This window comes from Carcharhinus amblyrhynchos, chromosome 19, assembly GCF_965287045.1.
Source record: "Carcharhinus amblyrhynchos chromosome 19, sCarAmb.v2.hapA, whole genome shotgun sequence".
NCBI classification, from domain to species: domain Eukaryota; kingdom Metazoa; phylum Chordata; class Chondrichthyes; order Carcharhiniformes; family Carcharhinidae; genus Carcharhinus; species Carcharhinus amblyrhynchos.
In genome coordinates this window covers 4,052,353-4,073,620 of record NC_137342.1, presented here as the reverse complement: position 1 = coordinate 4,073,620, position 21,268 = coordinate 4,052,353, and the positions used below count along the sequence as shown (strand labels likewise).

At 40.0% G+C, this 21,268-nt stretch overlaps 1 protein-coding gene across 1 annotated transcript in view; it reads right to left on the bottom strand.

The window, feature by feature from the left end:
• Positions 1 to 21,268, bottom strand: part of fgd6 (FYVE, RhoGEF and PH domain containing 6) — a 135,154-nt gene that overhangs the window by 40,606 nt on the left and 73,280 nt on the right. Inside the window, exons 9-14 of the mRNA XM_080207140.1 lie at positions 20,058 to 20,108; positions 19,914 to 19,972; positions 19,733 to 19,804; positions 15,051 to 15,119; positions 8,954 to 9,037; positions 6,206 to 6,285 (exon numbers count right to left, since the gene is read on the bottom strand). Coding sequence (XP_080063266.1) covers positions 6,206 to 6,285; positions 8,954 to 9,037; positions 15,051 to 15,119; positions 19,733 to 19,804; positions 19,914 to 19,972; positions 20,058 to 20,108 — 415 coding nt within the window. The remainder of the gene's footprint in view (positions 1 to 6,205; positions 6,286 to 8,953; positions 9,038 to 15,050; positions 15,120 to 19,732; positions 19,805 to 19,913; positions 19,973 to 20,057; positions 20,109 to 21,268) is intronic.

Here is a 21,268-nt window from a genome sequence, read left to right as displayed (position 1 = left end):
GAGTTCAGCAACAACTATCTCCTGCTGACAAGATAGGCTGGCTAAATGAATTAAGGTTACCCAAACATACAATTGCCAGGTTAGGCATCAGTTTTGCTGTAAACTCCGGATCTCTAAAATGTCTTCACCCCATAATCATCATCACAACTTCCCACAAGGCACAGAAGCAAACATAATAATATTATGAGTTTGTGTTCCGTTGTGTCAGCAGCTCAAATACCATTTGTGCTGTGGAGCTTCAGTGAAATTACTGGACTTGAGCGTCCCGTAATGATAGTGCTATGTTTGGTATTGAAAAGAGGGTAACTGCAGTGCTAAACAGGTTCTAGGAAAGCTGTACGCGGGAGGATGAACTGATGCAATGCTTCTTTCGCTACTGTATAATCTTGATGGCAGAAGGTAAAGACAAATCATTGTCAGCTGAGGTCCAGTTAGCAACACACTCTTCTCTGCAAAAGAAATTCAGAGATTTAAGCACAAAATCTAAGCTGATAGTATTTGTGCAGTTCTGAGGAAGTGTTGCACTCTCAAAAAGTGCTATCTTATGCATGAGACATCAAATCAAGGCCTCTTCTGCCTCTCAGCCGGCTGCTAGAGATCCCAAGCCTCAAGCTCAAGAGGGATCGCAGAGTTCTCCCAGTGTTCTGGCCAACATGTATTCCTAAATCAATACCTTAAAGTATTTGATGGCAGTAAAGCACTTTGAGATAATATACGATCACAAAAGGTGTGATATTAATGCAAGACTTTCTTCTAAAAGAGGTTGTTGTGGTCCAAAATTGCTACGTGGAGGAAGATACAGTATTTATAAAGCAGTATGTAACTCTGAGGTTGATTTTTTAACAATTTTCAGTACCTATTGGTGCTTTCTTCATTATTGCAAATAGCACAAGAGTTGAGTTTGTGTCCATAACTCTACAAGTGAATTTCCTGATAAGGGCCACAAATAGGAAGGAAAGTGGAGGGCAGGGAATAGCGAGTAATGAGCACAAGAGTCATCACAGGTCGTTCTTACACATTTTTATGCAAACATAGAAAGAACAGTAATAACAAAGGGCTAAGGACAATAATTTGGAAATTCCTCGTAAGTGAGAGGTAAAACAACAACCATACAGAACCTACGAATATACAAATTAGGAGTAGGCTACTCAGTCCATTGGGCCTGCTCTGTAATTCAAGAACTTCATGGCTGACCTCACTTAACTCCGCATTCCTGCCTACCCCAGAAAGCCTTTCCCTGGCTTGCTTATCAACAACCTATCTACCTCTGCCTTAAGAATATTCACTCTGCTTCCACCAGCTTTTAAGAAAGAGAATTCCAAACACTGATGATGCTCAGAAAAAAAAATTCTCATCTCTACCTTATATGGATGAGCGCTTACTTTTAAACAGTGACCCCTAGTTCTAGATTCTCCCACAAGACAAAACATCCTTTCCACAACCAACTTATCAAGACCCCTCAGAATCTTACGTGTTTTAATCAATCACTTCTTACTCTAAGCTCCACTGGATACGAGCCTAGTCTGTTCAACCTTTCTGCATAATATAAGCTGTCCATGCCAGGTATTAGTCTATTAAACAGTTTCCAAATTGCTTCCAAAGCACTTACATCCTTCCTTTAGTGATCATTCCAATGTCACCTCAACAATGCTCTGTACAACTGAAACATAACCTCTCTATGTTTATAATCAATTTACCTTGCAATAAATAACATTCCATTAGGTTTCCTGATTACTTGCTGTACCTGCATAGTAACCCTTTGTGATTCGTGCACTAGGACACCCTGTGCAACTTAGATCTCTACACTCTCTCATAACTTAGATAATATGCTTCTTTGTTATTCTTCCTTCCACAATGGAGACCATTATATTTTCCCACATTATAATCCTTTTGCCATAAAGTCATAGAGGTTTATAGCATGGAAACAGGCCCTTCGACCCAATTTGTTCATGCTGCCCTTTTTTTAAAACCACTAAACTAGTCCCAGTTGCCGGCATTTAGCTCATATCCCTCTATACTATACCCATTTTACTCATGTAACTGTCTAAATGCTTTTTAGATTACAAAATTGGACCCACCTCTATTACAAGCTCTGGCAGCTTGTTTCAGACACTCACTGCCCTCTGTGAAAAAATTATCCCTAGGCGAATGGGATGCTGGCCTTCATAGCGAGGGGGATTGAATATAAAAGTAGGGAGGTCTTGCTGCAGCTGTATAGGGCATTGGTGAGGCCGCAGCTGGAGTACTGTGTGCAGTTTTGGACGCCGCACCTGCGCAATGATATTTTGGCCTTGGAGGGAGTGCAGAGGAGGTTTACTAGGCTGATACCGGAGTTGAGGGGGTTGAGCTATGAGGAGAGGCTGAATAAACTGGGCTTGTACTCGTTAGAGTTTAGAAGAATGAGGGGAGATCTCATTGAGACGTATAAGATGATGAATGGGATGGATAGGATAGAGGTGGAGAGACTCTTCACGCTCAAAAAAGACAGTAGGACTGGGGGGCACAGCCTCAAGATAAAAGGGGGGCGGTTTAGAACGGAGTTGAGGAGGAACTTCTTCACTCAAAGGGTGGTGAATCTCTGGAATTCTCTGCCCGTTGAAGTGGTGGAGGCTGCCTCGCTAAATATTTTTAAGACACGGGTTGATGGGTTTTTGATAAGAGAGGGGATTGAGGGTTATGGGGAGAAAGCGGGAAAGTGGAACTGAGCAGTGACAGATCAGCCATGATCTTATTGAATGGCGGGGCAGGCTTGAAGGGCTAGATGGCCTACTTCTGCTCCTATTTCTTATGTTCTTATGACTCTTCTGTGTCTCTCCCCTCTCATCTTATACCTATGCCCTCGACTCCCCTACCTTTGGGAAAAGATATTGACTGTCTAACTGATCTATGTCCCTCATTATTTTACAGACCTTTATAAGATCACCCTAGCCTCCTACGCTCTAAAGAAAAAAGTCCCAGTCTATCTTGCCTCTCCTTACAACTCAAACCATCACGTCCCGGTAGCATCCTAATAAATCTCTTTTGCACTCTTTCAAGTTTAATAATATCCATTCTATAATAGGGTGACCAGTATTCCAAGTGTGGCCTTATCAATGTCTTGTACAACTTCAACAAAACATCCCAACTCCTGTATCCAATGTTCTGACCAATGAAACCAAGCATGCTGAATGCCTTCTTCACCACTCTGTCCACCTGTGACTCCACTTCCAAGGACCTATGAACGTGTCGAGATCTAAGCTGCATGGGGTGCCCTAGTGCACGAATCACAAAAGGTTACCTCTAGATCTCCTTATTCTGTAACTCTCCCCAACGCCCTACCATTAAGTTAAAAGTGCATGCATATGGGATCCCAGGCTGAAACATTTGTATTGAAAGCCAGGCAGTAGTGTTGCCAAGCCAACAAACAAGCTTTTGAATTTAGCCAATCAATTTGAATCAGAAAAGGCTTTTGAATTTAACCAGTTTAAATCAGGCACTTTGATATCAGCAACCTATTAGATTTAAATTTAATGGTTTTGGCAACCTGAGACTGTTTGTGGGGGATGTTGATATGTTACCACAGGTATAAAAGAGGGCAGTGGGACAATAAGCAGAGAACAACTGCCATCTGCCAGAGTAACAGCCTCATGCACGTCTTAGGGAAAGCTGCATCTTGGTAGTGAAGGTACCAAAGACGACAGAAGTTCCAGACAGAAGAATCAACAGAGAAAGCCCAGAATATTCCATAAGACGCCAAATCTGGTTGTAATTCAGAGAGTGATTAGAATTCTATTTTCTTTTAATAAATACGAATTGTATTTATCTAAACAGCATGCATTAGAATTGTGTTTTATTGACTTTGTTAATAGTTTAGTTAACCTGTTCACTGTTAGTTAGATAAATGAATTTTTACTCGTTGACTTTAAACAGTGTCATGGAGTTAATTTAAATTTAACCACTACAAGTTTCTGAAGCACAGATTGTACCACTTCACACTCACTTTTACAGATTATGAGGCAAGATAATTCTGTTTGAGTGGCATGGTATTAGTTGTCAAGAGGGGGGATCCACCTCCGCTTTGTAACACACATCATATATCCTATTTCAGGAGCAATGATATGAAAAAATCCCTTAATACAGAGAAGAGATAAAGAAGAGTTCACACACACAAACCCACACAAACATACAAAGAGAGACACAAAACAAGACAAAAAGAAATAATTTAAGAAAGTAGATGCAGGGGCAGCAGCAGAAATTTAAGATAAATAAGAAATTGAAAGAAGAATCAGCAGCAAATATTAGTGAGGAATGTGATGCTGGAAGTGAAAGAACTGAGTGCAACGCCAAAGAGATCAGTATTGAATTGCCCACTATTCTAATTTGGATTAATGGCCTTGATTTAGTAGTTGCCAAAAGGTCGACAAAATAAATTGGATAAGATATATAAATGATTAATGACTCAGCTAACAGTGCTGCATCTTAGGAAGAAAATTAGGCAGCATATTTACATGGACGATTTAGAAATCGCGAGGGGTGACATTGAAAGTGACCAAAGATTTTTAGTGCCCTTACATTTCATATTGTTGCAAAATTCCAAAGTGAAGAAAATAGATTGCTGAGCAATATTGCCAAGTCAATGAACTTCATGCTGTGCCAAAACCACAAATTCTCTGGTCAGACTGTATTCATTCTTGACCTTCAAGGCACAAAGAGGCATTAAAATTCTTCAGATTCTTTAACCTTCTAACTTTTAGGCAATCCCACTCAGACCATTGGTTATGGGGAAATATTGGGGAAATTTAAGGTTTTCAGCTTTGAAAGCTGGTGACCAAGAAATTGACCTTGTTGCAGAATTTAACATAGTAAATGTTACAAACAAATCCAAACTAAAAGCTAATCTCTGGCTGTAGTTAATGATAAAATAGTTAATTCAGCAGACAGCAAATTTATAACTTAGGTCCAGAATAAATAAATGGAAGTAACTTCTGGGTTTTGTAATGGAGGCAAAACCCTGAATCTAATTTTAAAAATACAGTTGGAAGTTGTAATTGGGAGCACCTTCTTTGGATAGGTGACAGGCCACCTTCATCTATATTGAACTTGTGACAGAATAGGGAAATTGAGAGAAAGATAAGTTTTGATCAATTGTTGATATTAGACGGGCTTGTCACAGGAGTTGGATCATTTTTAAGTGCAAAATCACTTAAAAATATATATCAGAAACATAATTTTCAGGATGCTCTCCCAGCAAAAGTTGGAACAATCAAGCAGCAGCTGCTGAGATAAACTATAAAGTTAATGAGCAACAGTCTATCTCCCAACAAAACACATGCTCTTATCCCCCAGCCTCCAAAACCTATTGCAGTTGTAACCTCACAGCTGCTTTTATCCAATAATATTATCAGACTAAATGCTTCACAGTATTATTATGCATTTGAGTACATAGGAGCCAATCAGAACAGCTGGATGAAAAGAAACCATTGTCCATCTAATTTGCCTTCTGCTAATCTGCCAGTTGCATTCTGGTAAGATACAGAAGCTGTTGACTAATCATAACAATATATCTTTATCAATAGTCTAGAAAAGACCCTTGCATGAGATGCGGAGAACCTCAATGCTGAAATCTTTGAGAATCTGCTTCTAGTGCCTACAGTGAGAATCTGTTCCATTGATTGACCACTTGTGTGTCTACGATTCTACTGTTTTGGATAAGGTGAAACAGCTCATCATAGTCTATGTTAGCCAGTCCCTTTAAAATCTGATTATCAGCAATTATATCCATTGAACTGTGACCTTCCCAGTGAGAATATGCCACAGTTACATAATTAGTCTTAATTCAATAGTTAATTCAATCCACCCATTTCCTCAATCATTCTACATCCTTCCAAAAACTGAAATTTCTTTTTCATACTTGGCTGACCAGAACAGAACACAACCTTTTTAGTATGGTCGCACCAATGATTTATAAAATGGCAGAATCACTTCATTATTTCAGATCAAAATTGATCTTTTAATAGTTCCCATCTAATTTACTTTATTCAGCTTTCTGAGCATTGTTGCAATAGTTCCATTTTCTTATCCATTTGGACGACCAGATCTCTTATTTTTCATGCATTTTATTTCCATTTAAGTAATCGTCTCTTCCAAATAAACTAATAATGCAAATCTTGATGTAACGTTGGTGCGGCTATATTTATTGCCTCTAATCTGGCTGATGAGATATTACCTTGCTGAAAGAATGAATGACCGTTCCACACTTTCTATGTTCAGTTCATTTTGATAAGCTTCTTGAGATGGCTTACTGACCTTGAAGATAAACAGCGCATTACATAAATCAATTGGTTAAGAAAAAAATCACATTTTCATTGTGAAAAATAATGTTTAATAAGGATAATATTTTATAGTTATTCATGAAATTATTCCTAACTGTTGAATACTGATTCGCAGCTTATCAAAACACTAGACAACAGGCAATGGTATTGAAAGTGGATTGGTTGCAGCTTTAAACAATATCTGATGCTTGAATTTATTCTTACGAGTGAAGATTTTGAGTGAGTATGGTGCAGTAATACCTGATCACTCAAGAACTGTGTGAAGACTTCTGTGTTCGCATGCAGAAAATTAGGTCGGCTGATAAGATTATTGCATAATCAAACCAATTTATCCAAAAGGTTGCCTGGAATAAATAATTTAATACACATGCAACTTCATTCACATTTCTAGCTAACAGGACACCCATTTTCCCTGCTTTCCAACTCCTCTACTTTTTTAGAAGACTAAGGAAATTTGGCACGTCCACTGTGACTCTCACCAATTTTTACAGATGCATCATAGAAAGCACCCTTTCTGGCTGTATCACAGCTTGGTATGGCTCCTGCTCTGTCCAAGACTGCAAAAAACTACAAAGGATTGTGAAAGAAGCCCAACCCATCACACAAACTAACCTTCCAACCACTGACTCTGATCAAACGTCTTGCTCTCTTGGAAAAGCAGCCAACATAATTAAGGACTTCACACACTCCGGACATACTCTCTTCCACCTTCTTCCGTCGGGGTAAAAAGGTACAAAAGTCTGAGGTCACATATCACCTGGCTGAAGAACAGCTTGTTTCCTGCTGTCATCAGGCTTTTGAATGAACCAATCTCATATTGCGTCTATACCCTAGCTATGACTGTAACACTACATTCTGCACCCTCTCATTTCCTTCCCTACGAATGGTATGATTTGTCTGTATTGCACACAAGAAACAATACTTTTCACTGTGTACTTATACATGTGACAATAATAAATCAAATCAAAATCAAATAAATGTAAGCAGTAAGGTCAAGTAGTTTGTGGATGGCACAAAAACTGATCAGGTGGTAGACAGAAGGATAGCCATAGTATGCAGGAGGATATCAATAGACTGGTCAAGTTGGCAGAATAGTGGCAAATGAAATTCGACATGGAAAAGCATGAGGTAATGCTAACAAGGTAAAGGATTGTTTTACCTTGTAATGAATGGTAGGACCCTAGAAAGTATTGAAGATCAGATGGGACTTGGAGTGAATATCCACAGTTCCCCGAAGGTGGCAGGACAGGTAGATACAAACTATTAGAAACTTCAAAAGGTCGTGAATATAGCCCAATCCATCACGCAAACCAGCCTCCCATGCATTTACACTTCCCACTGCCTTGGCAAAGCAGCCAGCATAATTAAGGACCCCATGCACCCCGGATATTCTCTCTTCTACCTTCTTCTTTTGGGAAAAAGATGCAAAGTCTGAGGTCATATACCAACCGACTCCAGAACAGCTTCTTCCCTACTGTTGTCAGACTTTTGAATGGACTTGTCTTGCATTAAGTTGATCTTTTCCTACACCCTAGCTATGACTTTAACAGTACATTCGGCACTCTCTCATTTCCTTCTCTATGAACAGTATGTTTTGCCTGTATAGTGTGCAAGAAACAATACTTTTCACTATGTTAATATATCTGATAGTAATAAATCAAATAACATGCTTAAGGAGGCATATGGGATAAGACTCGCCCTTATTAGCTGAGGAACAGACTACTAGAGCAGGCAGGTCATGCTGGAATCATGTAAAATGTTGGTTAGGTCACAACTGGAGTATAGTGTGCAGTTCTGGTCACAACATTATAGGAAGGACGTGATTGCATTGGAAAGGGTGAAAGGATATTCACCCATTTGCTGCCTGGACTGGAGGGTCTGACCTAAGGCTGGGGCTACTTGAAGCAGCAAAGCTCGAGAGGGAACCTGATAGAGGTGTATAATACACCTCTAAAGATTGAGGGGCATTCGTAGAGTGGAAAAGGAAGCACTTTTTTGATTAGTAGAGGGGCTAGAAGCATAGGAGCGGAGTTGAGGAGAAACAATTTCACTCAGAGGGTGGTGGAAGTCTTGAACTCATTGACTGAAAGTACAATCGAGTCAGAAAACCTAGTAACATTTAAGTATTCAGATATTCATTGGGTTGCCATAACTCCCAGGGCTACGGACTAAATTGGAACATGGGAAAAGTATAGTCAGATCTTTGTTGACTAGCTTGGACATAATGGGCCAAATAGCCTCCTTCTGTGCTGTAAACATTTTAACTGAGTACCATGCAGCCCCCTTTGCTCATGCAGTATAAATTGTTGCTTCCTTTGAAACATGGCATTTTTATCCCTGTCCTAATGAAAACCTTTCAGGTGAACTCTATTCCAATGTCTTGTTTCCAGCAATACTCGAGTGACTTTATTTGTTGTAATAGAATCAGTTTATTTCTCAATGGAGTCATAATGTTGAGCTCTCCAAATACTTGAAGTCTACACAGAGAATAAATAAATCATCTAGTTTATTCCATCAGTTTCTCAATCATACATCTTTATAGTTGTGCAAAAGCAAATTTTGTAAAAAAAAAACTTATTGTAGCTACAGTACTTATTATACCTGAACAACAAAGAATGATAAGGGGAAAAGGAATCACTTACCTTCATACCTGCTAGAGAAAGCATGTTGTTAAGCTTGTACATTCCAGATTGTACCGGCGTAGTGTACAGTAATACATCATTTAGCTAAAAGAAAAACATTATACACCAATTGTAAATTCAAAGCATTTTAATTCAGGATTAAGCTGCAAAAGTTGTCTATATACTTTTTAAGGAGAGTTCCCAAGTTGGATAGTTCTATGCTTAAAAAAAAATCATTCATATGATGAACTTATTACAACAATGGAAAACACTGACATTCCTTTGTAAGACGTAAAAAAAATTCATGGGATGTGGGGCATTGCTCGCTAGGCCAGTATTTGTTCTCCATCCCTAACTGCCCTTGAGAACGGAGTGATGAGCTGTCTTCTTGAATGCTGCAGTCCGAGGTGCAGGTACACCCAGTGCTATTAGGTCAGCAGTCCCCGGACTTTGATCTATCAACTGTAAAGGAATGGTGATATAGTTCTAAGTCAGGATGGCGTCTGGTTTCGGAGGGGGGTACTTGCCATGGTGTTCCCATGCATCTGCTGCCCTTGCCCTTCCAAAGAACAAAGAACACCACAGCACGGGAAACAGGCCCTTCGGCCCAATGAGTCCATGCCGTCATTTTAACAATGTGCTTTTCCTCTTCCACCCTTGACCCATGCTTATGGCACCCACATTGGAAACCAGATTGAGGGGAGAATAATTTAGGGACAATTTGTTACACCAATCAGCCTAAGAGCACATCTTTGAGGTGTGGGAGGAAATTGGAGCACCTGGAGGAAACTCACGCAACCACAGGGAGAATGCGCAAACTCCCACAGATACTGGCCCAAATCCATGTATCTGCACAGCAAACAGTGATAGTCACTGAGCTGTCATGGTGCCCATCTGCTGGTCCAGTTTAAGCATACACAAACTATGCGAAGTACTAGGCTACTCTCGATACATCCAAGAGCAGCCCATGCACGACCCACCGCGTGTATGCCCCTTGTTAGACAACAAGGTGGACCAACGCACCTGCGGAGTAAAAGAGAAAAACATCAACACATGTAACAGTCGATTTCCAGGAACATCCCGAGGCTCTGATCCTTATTTAAAACAGTCACCTATATCCCTCATCCCTATTTCGCTCATGTGTCTATCTAAGTACACCTTAAACAAGTCCAGTGTGCCTGCCTCCACCATCTGACTTGACAGTGAATTCCATACCCCCACAACCCTCTGTGTGAAAAACCTCCCCCTAGCATCCAAATTATACCTCGCCCCCCTCACTCTAAGCCCGTGGCCCCTCATGATACTTGTTTCCAATCTAGGAAAAAGCCTGCCACTGTTTATTCTATCTATACCCTTCATTATTTTATATACCTCTATTAGATCCCCCCTCAATCTCTGTCTTTCTAAGGAAAACAGCCCTAATTTACCCAATCTTTCCTCATAACCCAGTCCTTCCTTACCAGGCAGCATCCTGGTAAACCTCCTCTGCACTCTCTCCAGGGTCTCCACGTCCTTCCAGTAGTAAGGTGACCAGAACTGGACGTGGTACTCCAAATGCAGTCTAACCAACGTTCTGTACAACTGCAGTATTAGATGCCAGTTCTTGTACTCTATACCCCTTCCTATAAAGGCTAGCATACCATAAGCTTTCTTCGCAACGTTCTCCACCTGTGTTGCCACCTTCAGAGACTTTTGCACTTGCACTCCCAGGTCCCTCAGCATTTCTATACTCTTAATAGGTCTACCCTTTATCATATAACTCCCCACTACATTATTCCTTCCAAAATGCATCACCTCGCATTTATCAGGATTAAATTCCATCTTCCATTTATCTGCCCAATATACCAGCCTATCTATATCCTGCTGTGTCACCTGACACTCCTCTTCACTGTCCGCCAATCCTGCCATCTTTGTGTCATCGGCAAACTTGCTGATCACAGCATGTACGCCCTCTTCCAAGTCATTTATATATATTACGAATAGAAGAGGTCCCAGTACTGAGCCCTGCGGCACACCACTGGTGACAGACCTCCAGCTAGAAAAGGACCCTCCCACTACTACTCTCTGTCTCCTGCTACCTAGCCAGTTCTCAAACCATCTAGATACCTCTCCTTGTATCCCATGAGCCTTAAACTTTTCAACCAACCTACCATGAGGGACTTTGTCAAATGCCTTACTGAAATAAGAGATAGCAGATATCAGAGGTCCCATAATTATCGAAGGAGGTTTGAAGAGTTGCTGCAGCACATCCGTTGATGGCAGGAAGATTATTGATTAAGTAACTGAAGATACTTAAGCCTAGCAAATTATCATGAGGAACTCCTGCAGTAGTACCCTGGAATGAGATGACTGCCTCCAATAAACACGTCCATTTTACTTTGTGCTGGGTTTGACTCCAAGTATTAGGAGTTCCCCACCGATTCCTATTGACTCCAATTTTGCTGCGGCTTTTTGATGCTTTGATGTCAAAAGCAGTCACTTTCACACACAGCACCAACCAACCAACCAACCCACCCCCTCCCTGCCCCCCGCCTGGACTAAAAGAACGAACCTGAGTGGTCCTGGCAGGATGCAATTTCAATATTAGTGAACAGTTTATTGTTGTGTAAGTACTGCTTCATGGTATTGTCGTGACACCTGATGATTGGGTGCAGAAGGCAAATGGCTGCTATTTGTGGACATTGTTTAGGAACACAGAAGCAAGAGGAATCCAATGCTTTAATCATATTCAATGATTGAGCTTCAACAGTGCTCTGGGATAGTGAATTCCAATGGTTCATAGCCCTCAGTAAATAAAAATTCTCATCTCTGTCCTCTTATTTTACTACAAGTCTGTAGTTCCTCTTTTCCTTTCTCTCTCCCTTCTTAAGTAGTGGTGTGACATTTGCTACCTTCCAATTAGCAGAATCTATAGAATTTTGGATGATGATCAGCAATGCATCCAATATCCCCATGGCTACCTCTTTCAACTGGAATGTAGAATGTAGAGTATAAGGTCCAGGGGAGTTTAATCAATTTTCAGTCTTATTAATTTCTCCAATACCACCTTCTTACTAATAGTAATTTCCTTCAATTTCTCCTTAGTCCCTTGAATCTCTAATTCTGGGAGATTTTTGCATCTCCCTCAGTGAAAATAGACAAAATAATCATTTAGCTTCTCTGCCATTTCTCTATTCCCCATTATAAATTCATCTGACCCTTGGACCCACGTTTGTCTTAGCTAAATATTTCCTATTTGCATACCTAGGAAGAGATAAATGAAGAATGACACCTTGCGCCAGCTCAAAAATTGGAATAGAATTCACCTGAAAACAGGTTACTATGTCTCACTTTAAATACCAGTATGCATGTTGAAATGGTAAGAAAAAAAGCCAGCACTACTTTAACGCTGATTTCTGCTTGCTTAGTAACCTGGCCTCTCCCCAAGGGATGAAGTCAATCTCGAGAAACCTCCTCAACAATGCTCTGGTTAACCTCAGAATCTGTCTTTTAACAGTTCCCAACATTAGCTGCATTTGTGACTGAAGCAGGGAGAGTGAGCAAATCGCCTGCACTCAAAAAAGCAACTTGCAAAATCCTTGGTATGGAACAATGTTCTGGATGGGAGTGAGAGCTAAACTCGAGTTTGATAACAGGTTTTGAAATGTAGCTTTGATGTAGAGTCCTTGGAATCAGCTAGATTGAGTGAAAAACCAATAAATTTGTCAGTGGAAAAATTAAAGTCACAGATCCCGTGGGCTTTAAGCTCAAGTTAAGGAGTGGAAATTGAAAATGCACTGCAAAAGGTGGAATGAGGATCTGAAGTTGATGACAATATTAGGCAAGACATTAGGGAGGACAAGCCCTGTCAGAGAAAGGCTGGATAGGTAGACAGCAGTGTGCAGAACTGCAGTGAACAAAGTGATGTACCTATTTGCCCTTCGTGGACTATGGCTATTTGTGGATGGAATAGTGTTGACTTTTACGAATATAGTCAACTTTAGGAAATAGCACAACCGTGCTCCAAATTTCTGGCAAGCAATGCTGGAAGGCACCAACAAGAATCTTAACACAATCATAGAAAGTAGGAAGAAGAGGTCAGTCGTTTGAGCCTACTTGCTATTCATTATGATCATGGCTGATCATCCAACGTAATAGCCTGATCCCATCTTCTCTCTATATCCTTTGATCTCCATTGCCCGAAGAGCTATATCTAATTCCTCCTCGTAAACATATGGGCCAGAATTTTACTGTCCTGCCCGCCACAAAAATTGGAGCTGGTGAGGGGCAGACCATGGAGAAGTCCACTGACTTCGGACAGGATTTTACAGTTTCAAGACAAGTGAGGCTGTAAAATCCTGCCCACGAATGTTTTGGCCTCAACTGCTTTCTGTGGTAGCAAATTCCAAAGACTTACCACTCTCTGGATGAAGAAATTTCTCCTCACCTCAGTCCTAAAATGTTTACTTCTTATCCAGACTATGACCCCTGGTTCTGGACACTCCCACCATTGGGAACATCCTTCCTGCATCAACCCTGTCTAATCCTGCTGGAATTTTGTAGGTTGCTATGAGACTCTCCCTGCACCCCCTGTAGAACAATTTCACTGTTTTCAAATTTAAAATCAACCCCATTCTTTTAAACTCCAATGAATTTAATCCTAACCAATTCAATAACTCCTTTTATGTCAGTCCCGCCATCCCAAGAATCAGTCTGATAAACTTGCAATGCATCCTCTATAATGACATCCTTCCTCAGATAAGGAGACCAAAACTGCACACAATATTCCAAGTGTGCTCTCAGCAAAGCCCTGTATAATTGCAGCAAGACATCGCTGCTCCTGTACTCAAATCCTCTCACTGTGAAGGCCAACATACCATTTGTCTTGTTTAACACCTGCTACACCTGCATTCTTACTTTCAGTGACTGGTGTATGAGGATACCCAGGTTTCATTGCACATTCCCCCTCTTAATTTATAGCCATTTCGATAATAATCTGCCTTCCTATTTTGGCTACCAAAGTGAAGAAGCTCACATTTGTCCATTGTATCGGCCATGCATTTGCCCATTCATTCAGCTTGTCCAAACCATGCTGGAGCATCTTTGCATCCTCCTTCCAGCTCACCCTCCCCACCCAGCTTTGTGTCATCTGCAAATTTTGAGATATTAAATTTCCTTCCCGTATCTAAATCATTAATATATATTGTGAATAGCTAGGGGCATAGTACCAATCCTTGCTGTACCCCAGCGCTGGCCATTCAGGAAAACTGCCATTTATTCCTACTCGGTTTCCTATCTGCCAACCAGTTTTATATCCATCTTGTTGTACTACCCCCAATGCCAAGTGCTTGAATTTTACGCAGTTTATTGAAAGCCTTCTGAAAGTCCATATAAACCACAAGCACTGGCTCCCCCTTATCAGCCTTACTAGTTACATCTTCAAAATATTTCAGTAGATTTGTCAAGCATGATTGCAATTTTGTAAAGCCATACAAACTCTGTTTGATTCTACCACTGTTTCTCAAGTGCTCTGCTATAAAATCTTTGGTAATGGACTCTAGAATTTTTCTCATTACCATCACAAGGCTGACTGGTTTATCTTACTAGTATCCTTACAGTGCAGAAGATGGCATTTTGGTGTATTGTGCGTGTTACAACTTTCTGATAGAATTATCCAATTTGTCCCACTCCTTTCCTTTCCAAATAGCTTTGCACATATTTCCCTCCAGAAGATTTTAATCATATCATAGTTTTAAAACCATAAAGTAATTGAAATTAGTTCATGCTAGAAAATTTATCTAGCTTATAGACATCTCAATCAGGCAAATTGATAGTGTGTTAAAGTCAGAGAATTGTGCAGCACAGAAGGAGGCTGTTCAGTTCATTGTGTCCATGCTGTGTCTCTGCAAGAGCAGCTTGTCTCATCACACAACCCTGCCTTTTCCCCATTGTCCTACAAATCTTCTCTCTTCAGGTGCTTAAGTAATTTCCCTTAGAAAGATATATTTGAAAGTTTATGGGATGTCAACTGTAAATATTATTTAACAGAATTATAGGTTCTACAAAACACAATATACAGAAAATAATTATTGTTTCCAGATGGATTAGATATAGTGGATTTAAACATGAAATCACTTACCAAAAAGAACATTCGTGGCTGCATAACTTTCCTGGACAGTTTCATCAAAGTTCCTTCCTTCAAAAAGACCTAGACAAAAAGACAAACAACAAAATAATGCTACCAGTTGCTTTGGATAAAGCAGACATGACAGATTTCTTTGGAAACAATGTGCTTAACTACTTCACAATTGAAAATCATGTTGCACAGAATCACAAGGGAAAAATCTGGGCCTGAATTGTTCTTTCAAAGGAGCACAATGTGGAAAAAGAAAAAGAAAGTTTTATGCGACCACCAGTTAGACAAGAAAAGCGTTAGTTGATCATGAGTTTTGTTTTTAAAAAAAACATAAATAACTGAACAATTTTTAGATTGGCACAAGTATTCTTATTTTTGAATATTAGTTTATTGATCTTTCCTCAAAACATTTGTTTTAATCCACAAATCTTAATCAATATTCCTTGCTAAAAAGAAAAACAAAACTGAAACAAGGAATGCACAATTTGTGTTGCAAGTTAGAATTTTCATTTCAGCTGGATCATAATGCACCAAATCTATTTGGCAAAGTATACACAGAATCCCAAAAATGCAGAAAGAAACCATTCAGCCCACTGGCTCTTCACTGACTCTCTGGCAGAGCATCTTACCTTGGCCCATTCCCTGTCACATCCTCGTCATGTGGAGATGCCAGCGTTGGACTGGGGTAAACACAATAAGAAGTCTCAGTACACCAGGCTGAAGTCCAACAGGTTTATTTGTTGGTAAATGCCACTAGCTTTCAGAACGCTGTTCCTTCGTCAGGTGAGTGGAGAGTTCTGCACACAAACAGGGCATATAAAGGCACACACACAGTGTGTGCCTTTATATGCCCTGTTTGTGAGCAGAACTCTCCACTCACCCGACAAAGGAACAGCATTCCGAAAGCTAGTGGCGTTTACTACCAAATAAACCTGTTGGACTTTAACCTGGTGTTGTGACACATCCTCATAACCCATGCATTTACCCTGCTAATCCCCCTAACCTACATTTCCTGGGACACTAAGGGGCAATTTATCATGGCAAATCCACATCTACCCTGTCATCTTTGGGCCGCAGAAGGATTCGGAGCACCCAGGGGAAACCACACAGACAGGGTGAAATTTCTAGGCAACAGTGGTTAGCCGGTTGTCTCAGCACTAGGGACCCAAGTTTGATTCCGGCTTGGTGACTGTGTGGAGTTTGCACATTCTCCCTATGTCTGCATGGATTTCCTCCAAAGTCCAAAGAAGTGCGAGCTAGGGGGATTAGCCATGCTAAGTGAGCAGGGTTACGAGAATAGAGCAGGTAAGGGTAGGCATGAGTGAGATGTTCTTGCGGAGAGCCGGTGAGTCAATGCAGACTGGATGGGCCAAGTGGCCTCCTACTGCACCATAGGTATTCTATGGTCCACACAGTCACTCGAGGCTGGAACTGAACCCAGGTCCCTGGCACAGCAAGGCAACAGTGCTAACTTCTGTGCCATCCCAAATCCACCAGAGCGGCCCATCAAAATAATTCATGAACGTATAAACTTATACTTGCATTAAATTATAAATTTAGGAGCTGCTTAAATCATTGTTTGTCAGTGCAGACGTTGAATATATTTTCAAGATAGAGGTCGATAGATTTTTGGTACGAAGGGGAATTAAGAATAATGGGGTAATGTTAAGTGGTTAAGGTAAACCAGCTTCAATTTTGTTGAATGATGCAGCAGGCAAAAAAGGCCAAATGGCCTATTCCAGCTCCTTTTTTTATGTTTTTAAATTCTTGAGTCAGGCCAGAAGATGGAGTGTTTTAGGGAACGCAGAAGTTCTAACCCTACGAATGTAGTTGCTGCAATGGGTAAATCAAGTGGCATGAGATAGGGAGATCTATAATGTTTACGGAGTGCTTACTTCATGCCACAACAGACCATTTTTTATGATAGCCCTTGTGATTGAAGCATGGTATAGGCCATGCATAATGGTGTATTATCCCAATCAAAAGTAAGGGAAATATGTTCAATACTAGGTGTTAATACCAAGTAAGCCACCCCCATCATAAAATTATAGAACAGGAATCATAGAATGGTTATGGAGCAGGAGGAAGCCATTTAGCCCAAGATGTCAATATCAGCTCTCTGCAGGATCAATTCAATTAATCACACTATCATGCCCTTTTCCCCATAGTCTGCAAATCTTTTCTCTTCGGGTGTTTATTCAATTTACTTTTGAAAGACATGATTGAATCTGTGTCCATCACACACTCAGACAGTGTATTCCAGATCTGGACTGCAAAATTCTGGTTTTCATCACATCATCTCTGCTTATTTTGCCAATCACTTTAAATCAGTGCCTTCTGGTTCTTGACTCTTGCATCAATGGGAACAGTTTCTCCTAAACTATTCAGTCCAGAGTCACTGTGGTTTTGAAAACCTCCATAAAATCTCCCCTCAACCTTCTCTTCTCCAAAGGAACTAGCTCGAGATTCTCCAGTCTATGTAACTCACATCTCTGGAACTTTTTGTGTAAATCTTTATAGAACCCTTTCCAGTACCATCGCATCCTTCCTATACTGTTATACCCAGAACTGGACACAAGACTTCTGTTGAGGCTGGACCACTGATACTATAACTTTCTTGCTTTTGTACTCTACCCCAATTTGTAACATCCAGGGACCGGTATGTCTTAATAAACAGTTTCAAAACCTTCCATGAGTAGTGTACATATGCTCCCAGGTCCCTCTGCTCTGCAACCCTTTTAGAATTGCATCCTTTTGATTTTATTACATCTTTGCATTCTTCCTACCAAAATTTATCACAATACATTTCTCTGCATTAAATTTAATTCATCCATTAAATTTAATTGTGTCAACTGCAAATTTTGAAGTTGTTCCCTATATGCCAAAGTTTAAGCCATTAGTGTAGACCAAGAAAATTGGTAGTCCTAATACTGAGCCCTGGGGAACCCCATTTTACGCACTGATTTTCGGACTGGAGCAATCTTTCACTACTATTTTCCATCATTCACGCAATTGGTATCCATATTACCACCATGCCTTTTATTTCATGTGCTTCAGCTTTGCTGAGAAGTCTGTGTGGTACCTTGTCAAATATCTTTTGTGAGAGCAACCTTACCCCCTCATTAAGTGTCACTTCATCAAAATACTTAAACACGATTTGTCTCAACAAATCTATACAGGCTTTCCTTAATTCATCCAAATTGTCCAATATTGCCTGAGAGTACAATGAAGGCAGTTTCAATCAAGCATTCAAAAAGAAATTAGACATTTATCTGTAGAGGAACAACAAACAAGGTTACACAAAGAGAAGAATGACACTAACTGAAATGTTAGTTAGGAGAGTAAATGCAGACACCATGGGCCAAATGTTGTAACAATTCTGTGATTTTGTGAACTGACTGCCAATTTTGTCTCATTTCTAAATACTTTGACAGCATTGAAGTTAAACTGACTGGCCCACTGTTGGTGGGTTTATTCTTACCCCCTTGTTTAAACAGGCATATAAATATTTGTAATTTTCCATTCCTCTAGCATCACCCTTGTATCAAAAGAAGATTGGAAGATTGTGGCCAATGCTTCCACAATTTCCATTATTAATTCTCTCAGTAACCTCAAATGCATCTGAATTGGTCCTGTTAACTTACTAACTTTAAGTACAGCCAAACTTTTTAAACATCTCTATCAACTTTCAGCCCCTCCAGTATCTCAATTACCTCCTCTTTCATTATGACTCAACACTATCTTCTTCCATAGTAAAGTGTGAATTGGTGCCTCAGCCATGACCTCTGCCTTCAAGTACACACCAAATTTTTGGTCCTTGATCAGCCTCACTTCCCTCTTAATATTTATATGGATTCTATTTTGTTTTGGCTGCCAACTTCTTCTCATACTCTGTGCTGCTCTTATTTTTTCCTTCACTTCCTATCTGAACTTTCTACATTTATTATCAATGTGTTATTTATCATACGTACCCTTTTCCTGCTTCTTCTTACTTTCCACCTCTTTCACCATAGAGGGAACTATGATTGTGTTTGTCCGATCTCTCTACTACCTGGGAATATGCCCCAACTATTTCCTCTTTGAAGGCAGCTCACTGTTCAACTACAATTCTGTCTGCTGATCTTTGATACCCATTTACCAGGAGCAGGTCCATTCTCACTGGGCCTACCTCACCAGTGATGCTCCTAGATGAATTAACGTGAATATAGTTAAGCCAAATTAATACATAAGCATACAAGTCTTTCAGAACTCGACTCACCTCCAATTCTGACCTCATGTGCAGTCTCAGATCACCGCACCATTTGTCAGCCTTTAAGAAAATTACATAGGTTCTCCACCCTCTGAATGAAGAAGTTCCTCCTCATCTCAGTCCTAAATGGCCGAATCCATTTGCCAAACTGTGACCCCTTGTTCCAGACCCAAATTAAGTTTGCATTTATCAATTTTAACAAATTTGAGCCAGCCTCAAAAGAAAATTGCCAGAACATTAAAGGTTTGTGTCTGGACTTACAAGGCAGATAAATAATTTGCTAACACAATAATAAAATTGACTGAGTAGACTAGGATAAGAATTTAGCTACCAATACTTCAATCAACTATATATCCCCTCGTCTGCACTCAACGGTCTACCAAACAATTCAGCTCTTTTTAAATAGAAGTTTCAGATGTCAGTCAGCAATAATCACCCTTCCAGGCTGTACAATTTCTTGTTGGCCATTAAGGCTATACTGAATCTGCATCAGCTTCTGGAAGTTATCCTAGAGGCAGGAGAGAGAAAAAAAAAATTAAGATCACAGCTAGTTTCAAACAAACCAAGTAAGCACAGCAATGCATCAGTGTAGAAACTAGCTCAACTTGCTTACTTACCCCTTGTTTCAATATGTCATTTGCATGGTTCGCTACTTCTACAACAATGGCAAGTGCAGCTGACAACAAAGATAAAGAGCATCATCTTAATATATTAATGGCAAAAATGCTAGCACTTTATTAATAGAAAAGATAATTTGGTACCTTGAGTATCTTTGTAATCAGCACAATCTCGAGACAAGTTCTTCACATAATCTGCAATACAAAGATTATAAAATTTGAAGTCAGAGTGCACCTTTATATGCAAGTACTAAATGTAAATTTGCTCTCTCGCTGGTGAGTAACTTTATTCAGTGGATGAATGAGCCACAGAGATTAGATCCGATCTCTACCGAGTAGGCAAATGTCGTCCACAGGCTGGGAGTGCCTCTTGCATGGATATTGGATTAAAGAAATGGGCTCAAGTTCAATTTAATTGACTAGCCTGTCTATATTACTGTTAAGGCTCAGTTCTTAGGAAATCAAGAATGGGCAATAAAATGCTGGCCTTGACTGTGACATATAGATCTTATTAATCTTAAAACTTAAAATGTTACTACCTAGAAACCTTGGAGCAGTATGACCAACAAGAAACAAACGCCTTCAGGACGAAGAGGAGAAAGCGTGCCAGAGGAGGGAAAATTGTGCAAAATGTTACTATAAGAGTCTCAACATTTAAAAAACCCTGCAAGGTATCTAAATAATGTTGCAAGCTCAAATGATAATCTTAAACTGGTGTAGATATTAACATATTCAGGATTGTTCTGCAAACGAAGCCCAATCGTGCAATCACATGTAACATTAGACATTTTGTTTGGGTTTTGCAATTGCAGGCTGGTTGAGACAAGTCATTAGGTATTCCATAATATGCATTCACTAGATCTGCTAGACATGCTTTCAAGGATTGATTTCAGATGGAAGAGCTGAGAACAGAGATTAAACTCAGCAAATATCTCTTCCCATACGATAGGAGACATGTTGAATGAAGCCTTATGTTCTCTTCACTTTCAGAGGATATATGATTGGACAAATACACTACATGTTTGGGGGCATTACCAACTGGATTACTGAAATATCCCACTTAAGCCAATTCATCTTGATCTGTGAAAGACAGACAGACATCGGCAACATGCATTGCGTTTCAGCAACATTGTTTAAATCTACGCAGCTATACAGTAAATTGTTCGTTATTGATGGCTCTCTGTGGAAACTGGAACTTGTGTTAGAAAATAAATTGCATTCAGTGTTTATAGGTCTGCCATTCTTTAGGGTTTATTTATTTTAAAATTTTGGGGTACGATTACGCTAATAAAGGAACATTACTTAAGTAATGACTTTCAGGGAAAAATTTGGCTTTTATGAAACACCAGGTTTAC